Source organism: Myotis yumanensis, unplaced genomic scaffold (genome assembly GCF_028538775.1).
Source record: "Myotis yumanensis isolate MYYU_CA2020_CCGP unplaced genomic scaffold, mMyoYum1.0.hap1 SCAF_3, whole genome shotgun sequence".
NCBI lineage: Eukaryota > Metazoa > Chordata > Mammalia > Chiroptera > Vespertilionidae > Myotis > Myotis yumanensis.
The window spans coordinates 119,496,082-119,512,973 of record NW_027223754.1 but is presented as its reverse complement, the minus strand read 5'-3'; the positions used below and the strand labels follow the sequence as shown (position 1 = coordinate 119,512,973).

Sequence of the window (16,892 nt, the reverse complement as noted above, 5' to 3'; positions counted from 1 at the left end):
TCCACTGAACCGCCTGGCTCTGTGGTTGCTGAGCTCAGTGATCCCAGCCGGCGATGTGATCCTGGCTGGGAGGCTCCTGGCTCCTCCCGAGGACAGCAGGCAGTTGCCCCCCGCTGAGCCCTCCAATGACCCTGCCTGAAATAAATGCCCCCTGGACCTAGAGAAGGGTTTTTCCTTCTCCGCAGGCAGGAAGGGAGATGCCGCCCCACCTGTCTCTGACCTGAGACAGACCTAGCTTCCCAGGGACCTCTCTGCCGCTGGGTCCTGACCACACCCTTTCACCAAAGGGGAAGGGAGAGAGGGGGAAAGGCTGAGAAGGGGCGCGGCCAAGGGTGGAGAGAGTGGGGACAGCTCGGGGAAGGAAGATGGAGGTACCCGGGAAAACAGCTTTCTCCTCCCTGGAGTTGGGAGCGATTAATCCACAGGCCGTTTTTTCCACTGAAATGTGAGCGTTTCAAGGGTGAGCGCTGCCCTCCCCGCCGCCGCGAGCGCCTGTGGTGTGTGTGCGCCCGTGTGCGCGCGCCTTAGCCTGTGTGTGCTACTGTCGCTGTCATCACAGATGTACCCCCAGCTGTCACTCCATTGCTCCGTCTCTGTGCTCGCGCGTGCTCTCTCCTCCTCTCCCCTGGCTTCCCCTCTCGATCTGTCTACCTCTGTCCCTCCCTCTTCCCCTCTCAGTTTGTTATTGACCCAGCAGCCCCGTCCCTTTGGCAGCAGCGGCGGCAGGCATTCCTCCTCCCCAGGCTGTTTGCTGCGTGCCAGGTCCCGGCTCGCGGTGGATTGGAGACTCGGTGCCCACTGCGCTCCACTTGGCTGTGCTGTCTGGATTTCTCCAGGAATCCCAGGAGGGGCTCATTGAACGGCTCACAGCTACTTGGTTTAAGGAGCTTGAGGTCAGGGTGGAGAAAGGTGAGTGCTGTGCGCTGGTGGGAAGAAATAAAGGATTCATGGGTACAGGGTGGCTGGGGCATGGGGACTCGGGTCCTGTCTTTGCTGGGTCTCTGCCCTGCACACATGGAGAGCTGCCGCCGCCTCCTGCCTGGGGGCAGTTGCTGGGGCTGGGGCAGTGCTCAGGCTTGGGCATCTGGGCAGGCCACAGAGACAGGACCCAGGGAACTGACCTCACAGTGTTGAGGACATGAGCTAGGATTCTGCTGGGGAGGGGGAAGCTAGGGAAAGGCAGGGGTGAGGAGGGCAGTGCCAGTGCCAGATGACAGGCCTGTGTGGCATAGAAACCAGTCCCTGCGGCAAGGGGACAGACAGCCAAGAGCCCTGTGCCGTCTGCACGCCTGGCTCAGCAGACGGCCTGAGGAAGTTGGGTTCTGTGGGAAAGGAGGTGCTGGCAGCAGGGCTGGGACAGAGCGCGGTGGCTCAGCATGGGGGTGGCAGGCTGGAGCGCTGTGCTGTCTGGGGCACAGGAATTGACCTCCTGGTCCCAGCCTCTTTTCAGGACGCCCTCAGGGTGGGGCTGGGGCCTTCAGGCAGCTGTCCTTGGACAAAGCTGTGGAGGAGCCCTTCCCTAGCTGGACATGGGTCCATAGAACTGTGGGGAAGCCACCTGGTGGGGGCGTGGCTGGGAGTGGATGGGGAGAAGAGCCTTGCAGCTCTTCCCTGGCAAACCCCAGGCCTGGCTCCTAGCGGCCCTGAGGCTTAGTGGGGGCTGTGGACTTAGCTTAGGGGGGTCGGTGGTCCGCAGCCAGGCATGCCGACCTGGCTTCCCGACCCAGTGGGGCATGGGTCCCTGAGTGGGATCAGGACGAATGCTCTCTGCAGCCCCGAGGCCCATTTTGATGATGCAGAGATTGGGGGCCTGACTAGGAGTCCCGACCTCCCACTCAGTTCCAGGTCGGCTGCTTTGTCTTCCCTGAGCTGTGCAGTCTGTGTTTCAGGGGTGATGGTGGGGAGGCTGGCTCCTGGCTGTCATGGCATGTTGGGCATCACCTCGCTGTGACTCAGATTGACACTCTGCAGCTTAGATAACTACACCAGCTGGGGGAGGGGAGGGCAGCTGAGCACGTGGAGATGGGCGGGGGAAGTCCAGCCTGAAGGGAAACCCACAGCAGCTTCCTGCGCTTCCCACCCCACCTCCCCATCGGCACAGTCCCTGGCGCTGCCAAAGAGGGAGACCAGGAAAGCCAACCGCTGGGGGTGGCAGGAGAAGGAGGAAGGTTTTTAAAGAAACCGATCTGGTTTCTTTGGGATTTGGCTGGAAGCTGTGTCTGGGGCTCAGATAGGCAAACTCTGTCCCATTTCCTAGGTACCAAAGCCTGGGTGGGAGGCTGCTTTGGGTTGGGTGGGCAGCATGCTGAAGGGCAGGGATTTATGTAACGTTGGGGTATCTGGGGACCTCTGGGGTGGGGAGAGGAGAAGGAGTGTAAGCAGAGGCAGTCTCTCCCCTCTCAGGGCCTCCCTCCTAACTCCCAGATCAGGCCTCCTCTGGCCCTGCCAGCCCGGCCCTGAGCCCAGATCCAGGGCCTCAGTGAGCACGTAGCTCATTCATGAGGAGTGACGAGGGGTTTTTCTGTTCCGCTTCCCCGAGGGTCTATCTGGGATTGGGAACGTTGCACAGGGAAACCAGGTGCAGGAAGCCAGGGGTGAGAAGGGGGAGTGCATTTGAAAATGAACCAGGAGGGTTTGTCTGTTCCAAGTACAAATATAGAGATGTAAAGCCTGCTTCCGTGCTGCTGGCAGCATGTGTTTGGGGATGACCGGCAGGGAAAGATTGAGAATGTTTCCTGAAAGGACCTGACCGCAGGGTGGAGGCGGCAGGAGGAGAGCCCGGCTCTGTACGGCCCCTGCCACACAGGGCTCTGCCTGGGGCATCCCACCACCCAGGTCTCTGCCCTCCTGGGGTGGGGAGGACACTGTGAAGTGGCTCCAACCCTGGCCCTGCCTCTCACTAGCCGGTGGCCTTCACCTCTCTGCAGAACAAAGGAGGTGCAGAGGAGGCGGCAAAGGCCCCTTTTGCTTCTAGGTTCAGTGAGTCTGGTGCTGAGGGGGACCCTTAACCTGAGTCTAGGAGCCTTGACCAAAGGGAGAGACCAGGCAGCGTGCACACAGCAGGGCCAGCGGGCCGTCTCAGGGACCAGGAGCCCCAGGTCCAGGCACAATCAGCATTTGTCGGCTGCGTGGTTTGGACACTTGACTTGGGGGGATGGACAGGCAGAAGCATCAGAGGAAGGGCACGGATGCCAGGCCTGTGGTGGGTTTCTTGGTGGTTTCCAGCTGGAGTCTGAGCCCACTCCACTTGGAGGATTAACCTCCACCTGGGGAGAGATGGCTGGGGCCCAGGCACCGAGAGGTCAGGCTCCCAGTCCTAACCCGAGTGTCTGCAGGGAATGAGAGGCAGGCTGCTCCTCGCCATGGGGCTGAGGTGAGGTGACCCCTGGGGTAGCAGATCCCACCCCCGTCTCCAGGGGACACCACACTCACTCAGCTCGGCAGGAGCACAAGGAACCTGCTCTCACTGCTGCCTCCTGTTCCATCGCTGCCTTCCCAGCCCTGGCTTCCTGAGCTCCCAGCTCACCCTCCTCACCTCAGCACTCAACCCTCCACCGGAAGGGTTTCTAGAAACCCCCTCCACTCCCTTGACCAGATCTTGGCCCCTGGAGCTATCCCTGCTGCATCTGCGATATTTCCAGACAGAGGGCAGCTGGGGGAGACCCGGTGGCATATCAGTGCAGCAGGGCACAGAGCTTGCGTCTCCTTCAGTAGGAGGGGTAAGAACCCATGTCTCCTCAGCTCCAGTGAGAGAGCAAATGAAAAGACGCTGTTACTGTGAGATTCTGTACAAGCGGAAGGTTGCGCCTGCCCTGCCCTGCCCTTTCCTTCCTACATCGGGAACCTCGGTGTGTGGGCAGGTCAGGGGCAGAACAGACCCAGACCTGTAAAGGCAGCTGAGTTAGGAGCTTTGCCACCGGCCACTCGGGCCCAAAGCTGTATTCTTCCATTACCTAACCTGAGGGAAGTTACCTAACTTCCCGTGCCTCAGTTTCCCCCTCTATAACATGGTGTTAGTAGTACTACTAACCTCAGGGAGTTGTTATGAGGACTAAGAACACAGGCGTTTGCAGCTATGGTGATAGCTTCTCCCCATCCATAGGCTTCTGGAAGGAGGTGCTAATGTGAATACCCTCACCTCTCTGCCCAGGTCCCTGCCACTCCCTGCCTGGTGACTGGCTTCCAGAGACTGACCAGCATGACCTCCTGGGAGGTGCAGGATTGGCTGGGAGAGATGTGATCGAGCCCAGTCTTCTCAAACTTAGATATGCATACAAATTGTCTGGATCTTGTGAAAATGCTGATTCTGATTTTTAAAAAATCCTCACCTGAGGATATTTTTTCTATTGATCTTTAGAGAGAGTGGAAGGGAGGGAGGGAAGGAGGGAGAGAGAGAGAGAGAGAAATATCGATGTGAGACACATTGATTGGTTGCTTCCCCCACACACCCCCAACAGGGGCAAGGGATCAAACCTGCAACCCAGGTAAGTGCCCTTGACTGAGAATTGAACCCTCTACTCTTTGGTGCATGGGCCAACACTCTAGCCATCGAGCCACACCAGCCAAGACATTAAAATGCTGATTCAGGCCTGGGGTGGGGCCTGAGATTCTGCATTTCTAAGAAGTTCCTAGGTCAGCCCATGCTGCCGGTCCATGGACCACACTGTGAGCAGCAAAGGGTTGGAGCACACAGCCTGTGTTCTCAGGGAGTTCCCCATTTGACTGCTTTTAGCTCATAAACCCTATCATTCAGTCCAAGTTCCCCCAGAAAAGCCCAGTGAAGGAGGACCCTGGTCTCTTTGTCTTGGGACTGGGACAGAAAGTCCTATGAGGACTGGGAGCAAGTCCAGCACCCAGAGCTCCAAGGCGGTGGGACTTGGAGGCAGGAGATCTTTCTGGCAGGACCCCCTGACGCTTTCCACCCTCATTCTCCACCCTGGGTGGGGACTGCCCTCCTGGATGGCATTAATTTACCCAGCAGCTGGCCGTGCTTGCTGCAGCGGCTGCTCCCCCAGCTTCCTAATGTAGGCCACCCCTTCCTAGTGAGGCAGGGGAGACTTTTGGAGGCAGGTTGGAGGTGTGCCGATGGGCAGAGGGCCAAGGAGCTGGAAAGTGCTGGGCTCAAGCCCATATTTCCTGAAGGGTCACTTCTCTGGTGCCCAAGGAGGCAGGGTCAGCTCCCCAGGGAACATTCCCGTCACATTTCTCTAGAGTACAAGGGTCAGCAGTGTCCTGCCGCCTTGCAACACACCGCCTGTGGGTCCGCATTGTGGAGACCTGCCTGCCTTGCTTCGTATGGGGACAGCATTCTGGGGATGGGGCAGCAGAACCTGCACTCGAGGCCACCATCTCCACTGAGTGGTGCTTGCTGGGCTCCTTTCTGGGAGGACACAGACCAGGGATGGGTAGATGGGGAGTCTACAGGAAAGGGAGTCTACTTGAAAGAGGAGCCCTAGCTGGTTTGACTCAATGGTTAGAGAGTCAGCCATGGACTGAAGGGTTATGTGTTTAATTCCAGTCAAGGGCACGTACCTCGGTTGCAGGCCTAATCTCCAGCCCCTCCTGGGAGGCAACCAATCAATGTGTCTCTCTAGATCGATGTTTCTCTCTGTCTCTCCCCCTCCCTTCCATTCTCTCTAAAAGTCAATGGGAAAAACATCCTTGGGTGAGGATTAACGTAAAAAACCCTAAGAAACAACAACAACAAAAGAAAGAGGGAGGAGACGGGCTCCTGTGGAAATCGGGCCTGGGGTTCTCCACAACTTGCTGCCCTGCAGGAAGCCGGAGAGAGTGGGGGCAGAAGGTTGGATTGGGTCCCCATCCCTGTGTTGATCTGAGCAGAGAACACATTGTGGCTTAGGGCTTGCTTTAGACCTTACTTCTAGGCCGGAGGTGTCCCTGTACACCTGCCTGCTGGGGGATCTCAGGAGCCGCCAGGCATCTCACTCCGCTGCCTGCATGCTGCATGAGGAGGAGTGCAGACGGGCTGCTGGCAGGGCCCACACGTGTGTGTGTGTGTGTGTGTGTGTGTGTGTGTGCACATGCCTAACTGCACGGCTTTCTGTGGGTGTGTGTTTGTACCACGTGCTGGGAGCTCCAAGCATGTGTCTGGGAGCCTGTGCGCCCCCCTCTGAGCACACTTAAGTGTCTCCCCACAGGGGCCATGCCAGGTGACAGGCACCAGGCAGTGGATTGAGCAGCCAGGCTCAGAAGCTGGAACTCCATTCCTGACCTAATGTGTGACCTTGGGCAAGTTGGTTATTGTCTTCTTGCCTTGAGGGGCCGTTGGCCTGCTTAATATGTGTGGGTGCTGTGAGCTTTTTCTATGAGGGATCTTGCTGGAGTAAGAGATTGTTCTGAGGGTCGGGGCCTGAGGGGCAGAGAGAGGGTGGCCCTGCTGTCTGTGGTGGAGGGGTGCGAACGCCGTGTGTGTGTGTGTGTGTGTGTGTGTGTGTGTGTGAGCACGCCCTGCAGTGCGCACCACGTGATGCCACAGCCTGGCGCAGGCTCAGGATGCAGCACGTGCTCAGAGTAGAGCAGCAGGGCCACGTGTGAGGTTGGTGGTTCAGGAAGGAGATGTCTCATAGGCCTGCTGCCGGCTGCTGGGGCTTCTTCACATCTGTCAGGGGCTCAACATTCACCTGAATTACCTTCTAAGGTAATTTTTGTGTTAAATAGAGTAACTGTTAACTCTCCTCCCTTAATTAGATTGATCCTCACGGAAATTCCACCCATTGAGTACTACTGTCATCACTTTTAGAGCTAAGATAACTGAGGCCCAGAGAGTTTTGCTGTTGGTTTAAGGTTATGCAGCGAAGGAATGACCTGGCAAGGGTTTGAACAGAGCCCTGCCTGGCCTGGGCATTCGAACCAGGATCCTGCCGGGGACAACACCGGCCCTGCCCTGAGCATCTACCCCACGCCTCAGCCCGGGAGCTTGGGACTGTCCAGTTGTTGAGACGCAATCTGCCAGCCCCTGTGAGGCCTTCACACCCTGAGTCCTCCTGATGTGGCAGAGGGGGGAGGAAAGACAAAGGCAAGAGCGGGCGGGGCCCCTCCCCCCCTGAGAGGGCTGCCCTTGCTGGGAGCACAGCTGAAGGCCCCGTGAGGGTCGCTGTGTCTAAGGGGGTTCTGCCACTCTCCAGGAGGCAGCTGTAACCCAGGGGGTGGGGGAGAGGCTCGACTCGACGAGACACCAAGAGCTGCAGCAGGACCCTAGGTGCCTGAGGGAAACTCTGCTTCACCCAAGATTTCAGAGCTCAACATGCCAGCTTCTCAGCAGCTCGCTCCACCTCCTCAGCTGTCTGCTTAGCTCTGCCACTGGCTTCTCGGGCTCCCAGAATTAACTAGGCCTGTGGGGGTGGGGGTCGGGGGGGGGGGAGGATTGCAACCAGCTATCACCCAGGGATGAACTTGGCAACCAAGAAAGATCGAACTCTAGGAGCACCCAGGGCAATAGGTGACAGGGCTGTGCCTTTGGGAGCAGCAGGAGGTGGGGCTGTCAGCAGTCTCCCTCCACCCCATTCCCACCTCACTCTGCGCGTGCTGTTGTGGCAACCACCACAGTCCTGTGTCCACCCTGATGGGGCTGGGGGCATGGAGGCCCAGGCTCTGTCTCAGGGCCCTTGCCATACCCCGAAGGAAGTGGGGACCAGCGGAGGGCCTGTGTCCGCTTTATGCGTCACTGGGTGGGGGCAGGGCAGGCCCTTGAGACCCTAGAAAGGGTGAGTGCCCTCTTCTGTCCTCTCTGGAAGGGAAGCCTGCTCCCTGCTCCCTCTGGTTCGCAATCTCACCCTCTCCTCCGTGTCCCTGTCTCCGTGCCCCTGTCTCTGTGTCCCTGTCTCCTGCTGGAGCAGCTGCTGCAGCAGCACGAACCCCTGAGCCGCTGAGTCTTATTATAGCCCGCGAGGAAGACACACACTGCGACTCACCTCCCAGGCGAAGGTGGAGGGGAAGCAGGGCCCCCCCGCCCCCAGCAGCAAAAGGGGGACCTGGCCCGCACGCCTGACGCAGCGGCAGGGTGCTCCGGGGGCCGCTCTCTGCCTCCTCGGGGCCATGGTAAGAGTGGCAGTGGGACTGTGACCGGTGTTGCCTGTGGCCTCCCTCTGCACCTGGCAGAGACGTCCCTTAGTTTCCACGCTCGTGTCACGGAAGGCCCAGACCGAGGAGGCCGTATGGCTCTGACAACATTTTAGAGACCAACACACCAGAGAGGCGGCAAGAAGAGGCTGGGGGAGGGGACACTGGGGAGAACCTGGGCAGCTCCTGAGCCCCACAGCCCAGAGCTCAGCACTGCACCTAAGACGGAGGGCCCCTGGGCCGCCTGAGCCCCCCACACCACCCCTGATCACCCCGGGAGGTTGACGCTTTCCTGGTTTCTCTGCCCCTCAGGCCTCTCCTTCCCCCACCCAGGGATCAGAGCTGGAACAGGAGAGGGAATGACTCGCAGTGTAAAGAGACACCAGGCCCTCTCCCTAACCCCTGGGCTGGATGGGCCTGGGCCTCAAGTGCCTGCTCTGCTCAGCGCGTCCTCTTTCTCTCTCTCAGGACTGATAGGTAGTGCCTACAAGGGATCCTCTGTCCCAGCCGTGCAGGGAGCAGCCGCGTCACCATGCTGGCCCCCGGCAGTGGCTCCGAGCAGAGGACCAGGCTGGCCCTGCCGTGGAGGCAGGTCTCCTGTGAGTATGGAGGGGGTGGGGGTGGGGGGGCTGGGCACAGGGCTAGCATGGCCTGTAGTGATGCGTTTGGACTGCCTGGAGGTCTATCTCTTTCCGGGAGGCCCAAGGCTTGGCTCCGGGAACCCAGGAATCACCGTGTGCAACCTGCCATGCTTTTGGCATCTGTGAGGGCTAAAGAAAGAGTCGCTGCTGAGAGCCGCAGTGGTTGGATCAGGAGCTGGAGTCCTGTCTCCCCATGCCAGTCTGTTCCGGAACCAGGAAGTCCACCCCATGCCCAGAGTTTCCGGCTCCTGTGGCCCCGAGGCTCTAATGTGAGCCTCCCTCTTGTCTCGCCTGCTGGGTGAACGTGGAGACCCTCTTATGCCTCAGTCTTCCCAACTCTGAAATGGGGGACTAGTGGGCTCTTGGAATGTGGTGCTGGAAAGGGCATTAGGGACCGGTCCTGTGTATAAGGAAACAGGCCCTCTATTTCCCATAAGGACACTTACAAAGTTGTCAGAGTGCAAGAAGCCCCGAGAATTCTCTTCAGGTGCGGTAAAGGGACAAGTTTGGGTTGCCCATGGTGAGAGGTAAGAGAAGGCCCTGAGGACATACACTGCCAGACTTCTCCTCTCGCACGGCCAGCCTGTCATGCAGCTGCCTCACACAGCAGCCTGAATTATTCACTACACACGCGTGGCTGATCCCCGAGCCATCAGCTCCCCTTTCAGCCTCATTCTGGAATCACTCAACACCTCACAATACAGGATCCCGTTTTCTTGTCACCAGGACGTTCATGCCACTCTGAATTTCTTGGGGGTGGGGAAACAGTGGCTGCCGAGTATGTGGAACCTTTTGAGAGGGAAGCTGAATGGGTTGGGAAAGTGAAGCCTGAGGAAGGAGATTTTTACATGGCACGGTGGGGCAGTGTGTGTGGGGGCTGATGGGCTCAGAGGGGTGACAAGGTGAGAGGTAGCAGCAGGGGCCCCCATGTGGCCAGGAAGGGTCTCCAGTTGGCTTCCATGGCCATGCCTGTGCTCACTTCCCCTCGGGAACAAAGAGGCTCAGGTGTCAGCCTTGCAGTGTGTCTCTCAGCTGTCATTGATCCCCCAGGCAGGGGAGGGATACAGCCCCATCCTGTTCCTTCCACGTCTGACCTTTGGAAAACCAGACAGCCAGACACCTACCAGACACAGACTCAAGACCACCCCATGCAGGCACGCTGGTCAGGGTGGCTGCTGCTTCTCTAGGTGGGGCCAACTGGGCCATGGCCTGGGTCTGGGCATCTCCAACGCTTCTCCAGCTGGGCCTTTCCTCTGGGCTTCTTGGGGCTGACTTAGTTTGGTTGAGCTAGTTTGAGCTCATCCCTTTTTCCTTTTATAATGAGCAGACTTCTCTGACTATTCAGGACGACAGTTAAGGGTTTTTTCAGTCACTCTTAGAAAGGGTTGCTGGACAATGGAATGACCTGCCCTGTTGTGATTGTTCTCTGAGGCCCCCCAGCCTTTCCACAGGCCGGGCCCTGTGCTTGCTACTCAGAGGGGTCCTGGGCAAAACATGGGACCACGAAAGGAATTATGTTAATGGATCCTTTCTGCAGAAATGCTGCCCTGCAACCCTTAGGGGCAGGAGTTCAGGCTCTGGGCACGGGTGCCTTTAGAACGAGAATAAATATGGAGCTTGTCCTAGGCCCCATGACTTTCAGTGGCTTGGGCACACGTACTCCTCAGTGTGAAGTGGGACTGCACATTGTATCCTCGCCATTTGCACAGCCGTCTCTGGAGTGGACCCTGGGTGTGCTGGACTCCTGGCTGGTTCTCATGCTAAGTTGCGGGCCCCGTCTTGGATGTGGACTCATGCAGATCTGACACACTAGGAGGTTTTGGGGGCAGGCTTGGAGGACTCCTTTGTGCCCTCCCTTCTGTGTGGCATGTCTTAGCCTAGTGAAGGTTGGGGGTGCGGTGCAGAGGGGGAAGGAAGCAGCAGTGTGGCCATTTTCTTTTGGAAAGAGAACGTTCTCCTGGCAGTGACTCTGGGAGAGGAACCTGGGGGCAGGTTTCTCAAGCATCCTTATGTTCTTCATTTTGTCAACATCTGTGGTGTCAGTGGGCCCCAGCTCCCAGGAGATCAGCCGGGGGAGGCCACATGAGCTGAGGCATCTTTGTGGACCAGCGTTGCTTGCTCTCTGGACTCAGGCCTGCCATTCTGCAGGGTCATACTGCATGGCAGGGATTCTTTGGCCAGATGTGCTGTGGGCAAGGAGCCCTGCTGACACCACGTGAAGTCCATTAACATGGAAGTATTTTGGATTTTTAAATTATCTTTTTATGTGGCCAGTAAGTGTTTGTGCATTGGTTGTGGCTTGGGCCATTGTGGTATAAACTAGTCGGGAGGGAACAGAGGCAGGAGGAGGTAACTCCCACCTGACACTTTCTTTCTCCCTGTCCGCCCATCTCCCCGCTTCCCCACCAGGGCTCACCTGCTGGATCGCCCTGTATGCTGTGGAGGCCCTCCCCACCTGCCCTTTCTCCTGTAAGTGTGACCCCCGCAGCCTGGAGGTGGATTGCAGTGGCCTAGGCCTCACCATGGTGCCCCCAGACATGCCTGCTGCCACCCGAACTCTCTTGCTCTTGAACAATAAGCTGAGTGCCCTACCAAGCTGGGCATTCGCCAATCTGTCCAGTCTGCAGCGGTTGGACCTATCCAACAACTTCCTGGACCAGCTGCCCCGCTCCATTTTCGAGGACCTGACCAATCTGACTGAGCTGCAGCTGCGCAATAACAGCATCAGGACCCTGGACAGGGACCTGCTGCAGCACTCACCCCTGCTCCGACACCTAGACCTGTCCATCAACGGCCTGGCCCAGCTGCCCCCTGGCCTTTTTGACGGACTCCCTGCTCTGCGCTCCCTATCGCTGCGCTCCAACCGCCTGCAGAACCTGGATCGGCTGACATTTGAACCCCTAGCAAGTCTGCAGCTATTGCAGGTTGGGGACAACCCCTGGGAGTGTGACTGTAACTTGCGTGATTTCAAGCACTGGATGGAGTGGTTCTCTTACCGAGGTGAGCACAGCCAGCCCTGCCTGGGTGTGAGGAATTGGGAGGGTCACCCCTGATCCAACGCATTTTCTGGAGGCTGGGCTAAGGTCAGGGGAGAAGAGGTGGCCCTGCCTCTTCACCAGCCACACTGAAAGTCCCAGCAGCCGCAGCTCCAAAAGATCAGCAGGGCAGGGAGGCTGGGGTGCTGCTCTCCCTCCTCCCCCACTGCCACCCTTCTTCTCTGTGCCCCCCTCCCCACTCCCTGCCGTTCTCTTCTCTTTTTCTTTTAGATTGACTCATGGTAACTTGATCTTACTTTCATAGTTTCATGAGGGAACTTAAAGACACAGTATACTTTTTCTCTGCATCCCACTAGATATGGCTCTGGGATTCCCTAATATGGTAGAAGGAGAAAGAAAACCACCCTTGCTTTTCTGAATACAGCAACCTCTTAAATATCCATCGTTTCTGGATGGTGGAATGTAATGTAAATCCACAGATAAAACCAAATTTTTGTTTTGATGATGATCTCAACTCTCTCTTCCAAGAACTTTTGTTATCAAAGCTTTAATAAGAAGCCAAATGGTTTCACTTTCTTTCCCTTCCCCCTTTCATTAACTGATTAAGTTCTATAATGACCTATGAAATGATGAAATGGAATGGGATAAGAGGGCAAAGAATTAAGCACAGTGGCTAAAAGTGCCAGATCTGGGTTTGATTTGTGGCTCTGCCACTTACAAGCTGTATGATCTTGAGAAAGTTGATTAATTTCTGTGTCAGTGCACTCAGCTGTAAAATGGGGGGTGAATAACATGTCTATCTCATAGAATTGTTGTGAGGATTAAATAGGTAATACATGTAAAGTGTCTGAAAAACAAAGTAAGTCCTCAATAAAACGTATGTATTTGTTCATTTGCTAGTAGTAGTCATTATATTAAATGGACTTAATAAGATACAATTTGGTGCCCAGCACAAAGTAGAAGCTCAATGAATATTTGCTACATGAATGAATCAATATAAAAAATCTTGTGAAAGGAATGCTAACATTTTTCATCAAAGTCTCACTCCTTCATTTCATACGCAGCCACAATCTCAATTATTTGCACGACATTCTCATGTGCTAATTATTAAAAACATTTTACATGCTGTAAAGTGCCATAACATGTTAGTCACTATGATAATAGTTCCCATTTTTGTGATTGGGGAAATAATCCTTGCATAGTACCTAGTTTACAAGCATCATTTCATGTACATTATCTATTTTAATCCTCACATCTAATTGAGATGGCCTTATTTTATAGCCAAGAAAGGTAAGACTCATAAGCAATTAAATACATTATATTGTACAAGATGACAGGCTGGATTCGCCCTCAGGTCTTTGGAGCAGGAAGATGAGGTTGCCCCCTGTCAGCACCCAGCTCCTGCCTGTAGAAAGGCTGCCCTGGACACATTCACTGGATGGAAGACTCGCTAAGGCCACCCAGGCAGTCAGCATCGGGGATGGGGGTGGGGACTAGAGGCCAAGTGTCTTCAGACCCAGACCAATGTGCTGTCCCTAGGGAACATTCTTGCCCTTTCACACAGTCATCAGGAACTAAACTCGCAGCACAAACGGGCAAGGAATGGGAACGTATATTTTCAGAAATTTTCAATAGTAGAGTTGTCAACGTTGCACTCCTTCAAAAAAAAAAATCCTGGGTTGTTTTCATCAGCATCCTGGGGAAAGATTGATGCCTATTGTGCACAGCAGCTGGGCTGGGAGAGGGAGCTGGCAGTGGCGGGTGGCAGCAGCCAAGTCCTTGCACAGGCACTGTTGCCTGCATCTAGATTTCACTGGATCTGACTCTGGCTCCCAGGGCATATCCGGGCAACTCGTTCTCCTTAGCTGCCCTCTCTCTCATCCTCTCTGTGTTCTGCTTCTCCATCTCCCCATGGTGGAGCAGCTTCACCATTGACATGGTGAACCTGTGCACCCATCGCTGCCCCCCCCCCCAACCCGCGTCCCCCGGCCCCATTAGCACCGGCCCCTCTCCTTTGCTCTCATAGGTCTTCAGGATTTCCTCCCAAGATGCCTCCGCACTCAGAGATGCTGAGGTTGGGGTGCTGATGGGCCATTAGATTGCTCTAAAGGGGAAAAGAGAAACATTCTTGCCCAACCCCTTTTTCTCTGTACTCCAAGGAGGCACTCCTAGGCAACCAAAAGGTCCTGCATGGAAGAGTGGCGGCTTTGGCAGTGACTTTTGGCTTTTGTCCTTTTTGTGAGGAAAGAGGCCCGGAGGGAGAGGATGTCATGCTGAGCACAGTTCCCTGGGCTCACAGCAGGTGGGAGGCAGGCAGGTTCAGGGAGGGGAGTGGAACTGCAGTCTGGCAGGGCTCGTGGCCCTCTCTTTGCACTGACAGCTCTTTCCTGAGCACCCCACCTATCAGCATTGTCTTGCCTGGTGGGTCAGATGGACTCTGGAGCAAGTAAGATGACTGAAATGGCTGTGTGCTTCTCCATAAAACGGGAATCATGACAATACCCATTTTACATGGCTTCTGCATGGATCGAATGATGCGATATATGTGCCTCACCGACCATGGTACTTGGCTCAATAGATGCTAGTTTCCTCTTCCCTTCCTCTCCTATCCACATGATCCCAGGACTGACCACATTGCTCATAGAAACTAGAACTTCTGGGCCTTCCGTTTCTGGGACCTGGGGATGGGGTGAGGGAGTCCAGCGTCTGGATGCCTGGTCAGCTCCTTCTTTTTTCTCACCCAATGCAGGGGGGCGCCTGGATCAACTTGCCTGCACCCTACCCAAGGAGCTGAGAGGGAAGGACATGCGCATGGTCCCCATGGAGATGTTCAACTACTGCTCCCAATTGGAGGGCGAGAATAGCTCGGCTGGGCTGGATAGTCCTGGGCCACCCTGCACCAAGGCCAGCCCAGAACCTGCCAAGCCCAAGCCAGGGGCTGAGCCCGAGCCGGAGTCCAGTACAGCCTGCCCCCAGAAGCAGAGGTACCGGCCTGTGAGCGTGCGCCGGGCCATCGGCACAGTGATCATCGCCGGGGTGGTCTGTGGCATCGTCTGCATCATGATGGTGGTGGCTGCTGCCTACGGCTGCATCTATGCCTCCCTCATGGCTAAATACCACCGGGAGCTCAAGAAGCGCCAACCGCTCATGGGGGACCCGGAGGGTGAGCATGAAGACCAGAAGCAGATCTCCTCTGTGGCATGACAGCCCGGCCCTACCTGGCTCAGGTAGGAAGGGCAAGGAGAGTGTGTGGAGACTACTTCTGGAAGAGCTGGCCCTTCTTTCTGCCACAGTCCCCAGCTCCACTCCTTCCCCCGTCCCAGCCCAGCCCTCCAGCAGACCAGCCACAGCGGGGACTTCCAGTCTCTGGGGAAGCTGCCATTATATGAAGGCTCCAGCTGATGCTCCTCCCGGGGCCACCAAATCTTTGGATCTCCTTGAGCCTCTGGTCGTAGAGAAGAAGGAATATGTGTGCAAGTGGAGGCTTCTGGACTGAGCACTCCCTTTGCCCTTCCTGCGCTGGGTGTAGTCCACAGCTAGGTGACTCTCCTCTTGCTCAACCTCTCTCATCTGCATTAGGGGCTGGGGAGGAAGTAATATGAGGGCAAGGGGTTCATTTCTGTGACTCTCTTTGAAGTCAGGAAGATATTCTTAACCACCCTTCAGTGTGAAAGTTGGGTCCAGCTTTCAAAAGCTGGTACTAATGTGCAAGCCCACTAGCCCTGTCATCGGGATCTAGCACTTAGAAACACCATGCTGTGATTGCAACACACTCCCTCAGCTGAAGCCATTATGCCCCTGTATCTGCTAGAGACCATGCCGACCGCGTTGCTCCTGGATTCACTAATTTACTCTCACACTAACTCATAGCATCACCAGCGAAATCACATCAACTGAAAAAATCCCACACACGTGCACACACAGTCACATGGAGACAGAGTCAGGAGAACTCGGGGAGCAGAGCGTGCTTCCCCTTGGGTGTCTAGCCCTCAGCACTGAAACTGCCGCTTGCTTATCGCCATCTTCTCAAGTCAACAAGGAGAGAAACCCAAACTGACAGCCCAGGATGCCTTTGAGATCCTCTAAAGTGGGCCAAGTGGATGAGTCTGCCCATCACCATGGTAACCCTCTCACCTGTCCTGCTGGGTTTTCCAGGGAAGCAGCCCAGAGGCCTTGAGGCTGCAGTGCCTGTGGATGGCAGCCTCCTGAGAGCCCAGGGGGCCAAAGTGCGTCATCACTGCCAGCCCCGTGGGGACACCCACCAATTCCCCTTCTGCAGCCTGCAGCCCGCAGCCGGAGAACCATTGCTCTGCACCCCTCCCCTCCTTCTTCAGCACTTCTGGGCCCGTGACCTCAGGTGGGGACTGGGCCATGCTCTGTGCCTGGTGACATCTTGGGAAAGCAGGTGGCCTCCGTGAAGCTCGCTGCCTGCTCACATCTCCCACACAGAGACTGCCGCATTCTGCTCAGAGGCTCCCGTGATGGGGCTCCCTCTCCCATGGGTTGGTCTGCTCAGTCTGGCTCCCCAGAGTTCTCCATTGCACCTGGACTGGGCTCCAAACCAGAGCAAGGGCCAGGGCTCCTGTTGGTTCCTTGCCTGAACCTACACCAAAGGGGCAGAGACGCCTGCTTGCAGAGCTGTGGGAATGGCAGAGAAGAGGGCTGGGTAGGGTTCAGGTCGCTCAGTGGTGGCCCAGGAAGAGGTTGCCAGAACACGAGGCCAGGGTTTGAGGAAGGCCAGGGCAGGCCCAGCTCAGCTTGCACCCCTCAACCCTTGTATCTCATAGGAGAGCATAGTAGGGGAGAGGGCTTGGGGGAGAGGCACACTTGCCTTTGGAAAGGCCATTCTCCAGCACAGGGGTGCTGAGGGCACCCCAGCAAGGCTGCTAAATGCCCTCCCCCGTGTGGGGCACGGTCTTCCTTCTTTTGGTTTGCCAGCTGAAACCAGATGTGGGGATTTCCTAAAGGGAATGGGGGAGGGGTGGACATTGTCAATAGTGGTATCTTCACCTTGAGACAGAAGATTTTTAAAGGCAAAATTATATTTCTGGTTTGTTGTTTCAGAAGACCAATAAAGACTGTATTTTCCTATGTACTTCCTGGTTTCTTTGGGTGGGGAGGGGATGTGAGTGCTGGGAGAGTGGCTTCCTGCCCCCCACCCCCAAGCAGCTGCACA

General features: G+C 56.3%; 2 protein-coding genes across 5 annotated transcripts in view; one reads left to right on the top strand and one right to left on the bottom strand.

Moving 5' to 3' along the window:
• The window catches only part of CACNA2D4 (calcium voltage-gated channel auxiliary subunit alpha2delta 4), a 110,150-nt gene that overhangs the window by 25,886 nt on the left and 67,372 nt on the right, over nt 1–16,892 (bottom strand). The window lies entirely within an intron of this gene.
• Nucleotides 367–16,791, top strand: LRTM2 (leucine rich repeats and transmembrane domains 2). Of its 4 annotated transcripts, XM_070409480.1 has the most exons (5): nt 367–460; nt 679–909; nt 8,548–8,678; nt 11,130–11,720; nt 14,466–16,791. In XM_070409480.1, exons 3-5 carry the CDS (start codon nt 8,612–8,614, stop codon nt 14,918–14,920), a joined length of 1,113 nt encoding a protein of 370 aa, XP_070265581.1. In that variant the 5' UTR covers nt 367–460; nt 679–909; nt 8,548–8,611; the 3' UTR covers nt 14,921–16,791. The 4 variants fall into 4 exon arrangements, with proteins under 4 accessions (XP_070265581.1, XP_070265580.1, XP_070265583.1 ...); XM_070409479.1 differs by lacking the exon at nt 367–460 and having other exon boundaries at nt 568–909; XM_070409482.1 differs by lacking the exons at nt 367–460; nt 679–909 and adding an exon at nt 7,987–8,058.

Bases quoted from the DNA above. Each gene is read 5' to 3' on its own strand.
- LRTM2 (XM_070409480.1), top strand. From the start codon at position 8,612: ATGCTGGCCCCCGGCAGTGGCTCCGAGCAGAGGACCAGGCTGGCCCTG. The intron at 8,679-11,129 runs GTGAGTATGGAG...CTTCCCCACCAG, and splicing joins GCCGTGGAGGCAGGTCTCCT to GGCTCACCTGCTGGATCGCC. The intron at 11,721-14,465 runs GTGAGCACAGCC...CACCCAATGCAG, and splicing joins GGAGTGGTTCTCTTACCGAG to GGGGGCGCCTGGATCAACTT.